Raw genomic sequence first — 8,557 nt, forward strand, 5'->3', positions numbered from 1 at the left:
CAAGCTTAATGAGGAGGAACTGTTGTCAACAATCAAGTTGATTAGGAACTACAAAGAAATAACAATCAACGTAAGAGGGGCATCAAGAGGCATTTTCACCTTAGGGAATAAAATAACCATGGATATTCGAAGAATACACAGAGACTAACATTGGGTTAAGACAAAACAACATAACAAAGAGAATGGGTCTGATATCACCGTATACAATATATACACTCCAGCCCACTGTAGAGACAAATGAAAATGTTGGAATTCATTAGCAAACAACTTAGAAGATGAAGGACATCAATATGTAATAATAGGGGGTGACCTTAATCTAGTTATGAATACTGGAGAAAAATGAGCGGGTTCTTTTCTTCCAAATCCAAGCAAGGACAAATTTGAGGAACTAATAATTGAGCATATTCTTATAGATGTTAAGCTAATAAATGGAAAATACACATAGAGTAACAGACGTATAGGCCCAGGTAACATCAAAGAATAATGGGTTCAATTTGTAATTCACACTAGTATTATCGCAGGCACTGGAAAAACAACTTCCAAAATTCTCCCAGTAGCAACATCTGACCACACACCTATCTCTTTAACACTAGGAGAAAGTATTAATTTGGGCCGCTTCACTTTTGATACAATCCTTTCTGGTCCACGAATGACGATGTCGTCCAAGTAATCCAACACTCTTGGCTCACAAGAGTCAATGCCTCCCCCAACTTTTTCTGGGAGACAAAATTGAAATTTGTTAAAAAAGCTCTAAAAAGCTGGGTAAAAGAAAACTATAGAGAGCTAGATCAAGAGGAAAATGATCTTCATACATAATTAGTTAAAACGCAAGAAAGGACATGTGAATTTTGAGGTCTAAAATGGGCCTCCTAAGAAAAATGTACAACCAAAATAAACTTTATAAGAACCAATAGGATTCAAGATGATGATGTCAACCATGGGGGATGATTCACCATTTTTAGAGTAAAAAAGTAAAAAGATTAAAAAATAATAAAATAATAAAACTTTTTTTTCCAACTCGTATTTTCAACTTATCTCCCTAATATTTTACTCAAATTTCGAGGGGGAGTACTCATTGGATGCAAAATTCAATTCCTCATCCAAGGAGTACCCATGTTGCATAATTTCGATGGACCCTACTACAAGAAAAATGAGAAATACATGAAAAAACGTGATTGCAATCACATTTTTAGGCCAATAGGCTTTCCTTTTGAAAGAATTTAGTCGTCAACACTTTCATTCTCTTATTGACATTTGGCATATGGTTCCCTACTCGACATATGGCTATATCTTTTGCTGTTTGACACTCTCTCCAAAACCCAGTTATGGTTTTGTGGCATTATTGCTTAACTCTCTCCGAAACGGAGTTATGCTTTGGTGGCATTATTGCTTAGCTCTCTCCAAAACCCAGTTATGCGGTGCACGATCAACAAATTCGTGCTTTGAAAACCCTATTTTGCGGTGCACACAAATTCATTCTTTGAAAACCCTGTTCTGCGGTGCACAATCAACAAAATTCGTGCTTTGAAAACCCTGTTTTGCGGTGCACGACCAATTAAGATGGGCTTATTCCGTGCTTCCATGACCTTACCGGCGGCCTTCTTAGATCAAACTTCATCAACAAACATACAACCCTATTTGACAATCCCAGAAAGTATAGTAGTGTTCAAACTGATAGAGGAGCCTTGTTTGAAAATTTCACGAACGGAGCCAAAGTTCGTGAGCCATAGCTGTGTTCAGAATACATATAGAAAATACGGCGAAGCGCTAGAGCCCTTTAGCTAAATGTAATGCGAATCTTTGTTGCATACAGTTCTTTCAATGAATCTCATCTTTTTTAGGTTCTGTTGAATGCACTCTCTATAGCCCATGAATAGCAATGAAAATGGTAGTTTGCCTGAAGTTTTGCATACCAGTGATTGTAATATTATTTTCTTCAGTGTACAGGATAATCCATGGACCCTCTATTATTAAAGGTTTAAGGGTGTGGAAATTCATGGTGAACAGGTAAACAATAAGGCCCATTTAATTCACTATGTATCAATCCTTAATGTTATGTACTTGTCCTATATGTTCAGGAATAGTGATTGTTCGATGCATCAATTTTTAGGTTGAAGGATGTTTTGGGTATTATGGGATTGACAATGGCTGCATTGAATGGTTTAAATTATGTATCAGTATCAGTCATTAGGATGATGGAATTGGGAAGTCATATTTCATTCATGATTTATTGAATTTGTAATCTCTGAATGTTCTCTGCCAGACTGCAGCAACTCATTTGTAACTGTCTGCATTCTTTAGAAAAAATAAATAACTGGTACTGTTGAATTCTTTATTTGGCAAATTCTTTTGAATATTTTGAGAGGAGCTGCATTCTACAGCTTGGTTCAGGGTGGGGTGATCCATAAAGCCAGGTTAGGGTTGGGGTGATCCATGTGTGCGTGTCTTTGCAAGTAAGGATGCACATGGTACATTGAATCAGGGGATTCGTACAGAGCCATCTAAGTACAGTTTCATATGCACCTTGATGAAGCTCAAGGATACAGATATTGAATTCACACAAAAAAGCAACCCATAAAAAATTGTAACTCTGGATATGCTACTTCACAACCCCTAGGTGCCTATCAAACTCAGGTTTAGATGGGTTTTTACTAATTTATTCATTCTTGTTTGGGTTTGTGTTCTGATTTGTGGAAAGTCAAATGTCATTGTTTTTCAACCGAATGACTTCAAGAACTTCCCTTAAACTATGCGGTTCTCTGTCAGGGACTTGACCCACCTTTCTTATTTGAAAATAAAGGCTAATTTTCATTCTGCATTTACCATTCCTCAAGCATTCGAATACTTGGACAATTATGGCAGGGCCATCTGAAGAACACGTCTAGCTTGTAACTGAATTTCAGCTTCACTGCAAAAAGCTTTTAATCCCCTTCTCCTATTTGGGCGATTAGATAGTTGCAGGGTCAGGCACAATAACTTCTGCCATGGTCGCATTTAACCATTAGATTCTTTTGGCACGGTCGGAAACAGAGCTATTTACAAGAATAGGTTTATCCAGGTGAAATTGTCACACAATTCTGCTCTTTTTCTTCTATACAGGGAACATTCTAATTGGGATACAGTACTACTGTAAAGCATGAAAACGCCATTTGAATTGCTGTCGGGATTGCAAAGGAAGAGACGAAGCAAGTCCTCTGTTTTTAGGTTACTAAATTAGGTCTGCTTCTTGTGAATTTAGGTTTCTGAATTAGTTCTGCTTTTTGTGATTTAGGTTTCTGAATTAGTTCTGCTTTTTGTGATTTAGGTTCTTTAATAGGTCTGCTTCTTGCGAATTATGTTGAAACTTCTTTATTGAATCCGAGCCACAGGAATTTTATTTACTCTGAATTTAATAAGGTTTTTGTGTTGTTTGCCAATATACTGTGTTTTTTAGTCGAGGCATGATTTCTCAAATGATGGGTTGTTCGCATCTGTTAACAGAGAAATATAAGATTGGAAACTGATACTACTCTTTGTATTGCAGGGCTCTATAAACCATTGGAGTATTGGCAGCTGGGGAACAGAGAGTTCCTATGCATAAATCCACAGCCTAGTGCTGCTTATGTATTCACACTTAGGGAATTACAAGAAGCGACATCATATTTCCATGAGAACAATCTTATTGGGAAGGGAGGCTTTGGGCGTGTGTACAAAGGAGTTCTGAAAACTGGAAAGGTGTGTGATTGTTCCAAAATCCAAATTACCGAAAAGAAATTTTGGGTGAAATAATTCTTCAAATCACTGATTATTGATTATAGATTTGCTTTTATGTCTTCAAAAAATCCCTACAAACTTGTCCTCCTAACGTTTGTAGGGTTCACATATTGTACGGTACCCTATGGAACCATTTCAGGGTTGGACCCTTGTTATCTTTCAGAGATGTCAGGTTGTTAAATAAAAGTAATAGATGGAGATACTTCTTAAAATTACTGATTTCAGGAATTTTAAGGGCTGTTGAATATGTGTTTTCAATTTTTCCCTTTAATTTTCCTTAAAATCTCATACAACATCTGATTCTTCAAAATGTTGTAGATATTCTGTTCATCTTAACATTTTAGCATGTACTTTGTATATCATTCTTTTTATCTGTAATTTCTTTCCTTAATAGTATTGTCTCCATTAAATTATTTGAATTGAACCATCTTTTGCAGGTTGCATCAATTAAACAAATGGACCCAAACTCATTAAGAGGAGCGCAGGGCGAAAGGGAATTCAGAGTAGAAGTTGATCTATTGAGCAGGCTTAACCATCCAAACTTAGTTTGCTTGATAGGCTACTGTGCTGACAAAAGTCAGCGCCTTCTGGTTTATGAGTATATGAACAATGGCAATTTACAAGATCACTTGCATGGTAAGCAACAAATACAGCAGAATATTTCAAAGAACATAATTTTTATTTTTTTTATTTTTGGATGGGGCATCATGTTGAACAATATTTATTTTTGTTATTATGAAAAATTACATTCCTTATTTACAATTGCGAGTGCCATCAAACACTGGCTATATGCAATACCACACCCATACACCCTATTGTACATTCATACATAGATGTGTGTGTATAGATTTATATGTATGTATCTGTGTGTATTGCAGGAATTCTCAGAATGAAGATGGATTGGCCTTTACGCTTAAAAATCGCTCTGGGAACAACAAAAGGCCTTGCTTATCTCCATTCTGGTCCAACAACAAACACTCCTATCATTCATAGGGATTTCAAGTCCACCAATATTCTTCTTGATGCAGACTTCGAACCCAGGGTATCCATCACCTTTCTCTTTCTTTTCCAAAAGAGCTCCATTAACGGGATAGAGGCTTACTACCTGCGAAATAATCAGTATAAACTATATATCAATTGCTTTAGGAAATTGTATTTTTCTCAAATTTCAATTAGTTACATCATTATTTCAAGGAGTTTTAACTTCTAATGTTCCCCTCGACTGAAAATTTGTTGTCTAGATATCAGATTTTGGCCTTGCCAAACTAATTCCCTATGAAGATGAGATGTATGTAAGCACCAGAGTTCTTGGTACCTTTGGTTATTTTGATCCCGAGTATACTGCGGTATGTATTTCACTTTCAAATCCTTTTTACTAATACTCATGCAGCTTTCTTCTTAGGGAAAATTTCATGGAATGGTAAAATCAAATATACCTGACAAGAAATCTCTACTCCAGTGAACCAAAATAATCATCAACAACTTCCTTGAAACACACCTTTCTAAATGTACACTAAGAAATCTGAATTGATAAGAGTAATTGAATCGAATATGGCACTGGGAACTTGGAAGTCACTCTCAAGTTGTTTGTTATAACAAAATTCTTTATTTCTTTGGATGGAAGTTCCTTTCACTTCAATAAATTGATTATATTTAAGAATCCTTAATGAATACCAAACTATTGGACAATTTGAAGTTGGCACTGCCTATATATTGCAGCGTACTGAAACACAGTGTATATTGGCACAACATATTAAAAATTAAGATTCTTAGTCTTGGATTACTTTATGAAACTGTAAAATTTAACCAAAGATGGTCAAATTTAGACTTAACAGAACCTTAAAAGAATTAACATTGGTTTGAAGACAGATGCTTGCTCTATTCCTTTTAAGCGATGAGCATCCACAACCTATCAAGAGTTGGGGCACCGTTTACACTGTCCGCATATACCACCCGTACTGAGTGAATGAACTTGATGGCTTAACCATGGAACAAACAATTTCCCCCTTGTGGAGTTGACTGAACCCTCGGGAAATAGCCACATGATGTAGGAGGAATTAAACCCTAGTTGGGATTGAGACACTGCCCCACTTTTACTGTCCCAGTGCACCTCTCATGGCTCTTGACAGAAGCTTTAATACAATGTAGTTGACAATAACCACAAACTTATTATTATAAGTTTCTTATACAAAGTAGATGCCTGGCATGAAACAACCCACAAAGAAATTAACTCGATATTCATGGATTTATAATAGGATCTAACTTTTTTGGAGGATCAACCTGAGGGGAACTATTTTCTCTGTTGCCTAGGATAATGATTTTACCATTATTCAATAATAATAAAGGCTAAATTTGCAATTAGACCTCTAATATTCACTTCTAAGGACATTTTAGTTGTCATCAGGGCTACATAAAGTTTTTCCTTCAAAACAAGAGTGCCACATTTGAGCTATTGAAGTATTATTTCTTGATAAATGCAGGGGCTGATGCTTGAGAATGGTGATTAATGTATATTTCTATCTGGTCTTAGTTCATCCTTACAGTCCTCTAAGCACTAATGATATTTAAATGTTATCTCTAAGCTTTTGAATGTCTGCTTGAGATTGTATTGGTTATAAAACTTGGAGTTCTTATGGTGCCATTAGAATTTGATCTTGAACTAATTTTGATAGATGTTAAATTTTGCAAAAATAATGTATGGGCTTTGGCTTTTTCTTTCTTATGCTCGGGATTACACGATCTATTTGAGATGGAAGTTTTTGTTCTTTTTTCCTATTTCTGTCCTCCATTTTATCTAGAAGCAACAACTTCTTCACATGGACCAATATATCTCTGATTTATTTAAGACAAATTATCTTCTGTAAACTAGATTTTGATATCTCCCCCAAAAATCCTATGGTTCCTGATAAGCAACTCCACATCAACCCAACTATCCTCAGCACTGCTGTGAGACTCACCTTTAGTAATATCTTTTGGAAACTCATTCAGATCCCTCTGCAACATGTTATGTGGGATCCCATCTTTCAGCTTGTCAAATATTGCCAAATTCTGCGTGTGAACTGATTCTATGTAAGGTTCCTTGACCTCCTCAAATGCCTGAGTTCTATCTTCTTCCATTGAACTTACAGAACTGTTGAAGGACCTATTCATGAGGCTGGCCTCTTAAGTGGGTCACCTTTTTCTTCAGAAATAGTTTCTCCTTCACAGTTGGAATCGTAAATCCCTGTAGCTATTCACAATGGACAGTGCAGACCATTGTCACTATGAAGCTCTGACAAACTGTATAATTCATACAGCTGGGCAGTACTTCAAGCAGAAACATTTAAATTGTTAATACTTGCAAAAAAAATTATTCAACAGGATTCCAGAAAATTGGAATCTAATAAAATAGACTAGAAACCGCCCTAAAAAAAATCCATTCACCAGGAATCTAATCAAAGTTTGATAAATCAAAACATAATTAATATTTCTGTAGCTCTAATATATCATACACCATAAAATTTGCCATGTTTAATGTGCTTCGGCCATCCTGTGCATCAAGATATGTATAGCTGAGATTCTTGAGGGATTTTACGTGCCTTAAAGAGTCTCTACCTTTTTTAAATTGTTTTTCAGTAGTTGTACGTTTGAATGAAAACAATGTGTTTTTCTGTTCTGCTCTCTTAATTCCCTTGGTGTTGCCTTTTAAGCATAATTATTGAGAAAACCGTATAAACTAGTTAGTGAGCCTTATGAAAAGTAACAACGCTGAACCATAGAAGCCCGCTTGGTCATATATGAGAGTTGCATTACCCAAATTGAATTTGAAGTTTGCTTGATGCAATATCTATAGGAGTCATGAGTTTTGTCATTTAGTAAATTACTCTAAGTAAGAAGAGTTACAATTGTGGAAGCATATGTTTGCGTAAAAGTTAACCAATACCCAAATTGAAAATACAATTGAGATTTTAATTAATATATATATATATATATATATATGAATAAAATATTTTAGACTGTACATCTTATATGGTTTCCAACATTCATTATTTTCTATTTTTAATATTTTTTAGAAAAATACTTGTACTTTTTAATATATATATATATATTAAGGAAATATTTTAGACTGTACATCTTATATGGTTTCCAACATTCATTATTGTCTATTTTTAATGTTTTTTACATTCATTATTTTCTATTTTTAATATTTTTTACAAAAATACTTGTACTTTTAAATCTTTTATAAAAATTCAACAATTCTAACTTCATAAGTCTATCGGCCTCTCTTTGTACCTTTTGGGACAATTGCTAGTTCATGTATTTCTCATTTTTCATGTAGCAGGGTCCATCGAAATTATGCAACATGGATGCTCCTTGGATGAGGAATCAAATTCTGCATCCAACGAGTGTTTCCACTCAAAATTTGAGTAAACCTATAAGGAGATAAGTTTAAAATACGAGGTGATTTTTTTTTTTTTTTAATTACTTTTTTCCCTCTAAAATTTGATGATGTAATCTAATCTTATTTTATTATTTCCACTATTATTTTATAACTTCTTTAGGAGGCCCATTTTAGACCTCAAAATTCCCCTAATGATCAACTTATATTCAAAATAAAGAAAAATATATTTACTGGAAATTATATCAATTGAACAGAAAAGAGGAGGAAAATGACAGCTTAAGTCTAGAAGAATTTGGATTGAAGCTGTGATAAGAACACCACATTCTTTCACAATCAAGCAAAAGTTAAAAGGAACAAGAACTGGGTAGATTCGATTATTGGAGAAGGGAACATACTAATAGAATGGAAAGAAGAGATCTAGGA

At 34.8% G+C, this 8,557-nt stretch overlaps 1 protein-coding gene across 1 annotated transcript in view; it reads left to right on the forward strand.

The window, feature by feature from the left end:
- Positions 1-5,132, forward strand: part of LOC149212339 (putative serine/threonine-protein kinase PBL28) — a 69,533-nt gene extending 64,401 nt beyond the window's left edge. Inside the window, exons 2-6 of the mRNA XM_089388642.1 lie at positions 3,305-3,396; positions 3,481-3,714; positions 4,191-4,389; positions 4,632-4,795; positions 4,995-5,132. Of these exons, the coding sequence (XP_089244768.1) occupies positions 3,305-3,396; positions 3,481-3,714; positions 4,191-4,389; positions 4,632-4,795; positions 4,995-5,132 (827 nt within the window). The remainder of the gene's footprint in view (positions 1-3,304; positions 3,397-3,480; positions 3,715-4,190; positions 4,390-4,631; positions 4,796-4,994) is intronic.
- Positions 5,133-8,557: the final 3,425 nt, after the last annotated feature.

This window comes from Pinus tabuliformis, chromosome 1_1, assembly GCF_031772625.1.
Source record: "Pinus tabuliformis cultivar Carrire ecotype Pingquan chromosome 1_1, CPIR1, whole genome shotgun sequence".
Lineage (NCBI taxonomy): Eukaryota > Viridiplantae > Streptophyta > Pinopsida > Pinales > Pinaceae > Pinus > Pinus tabuliformis.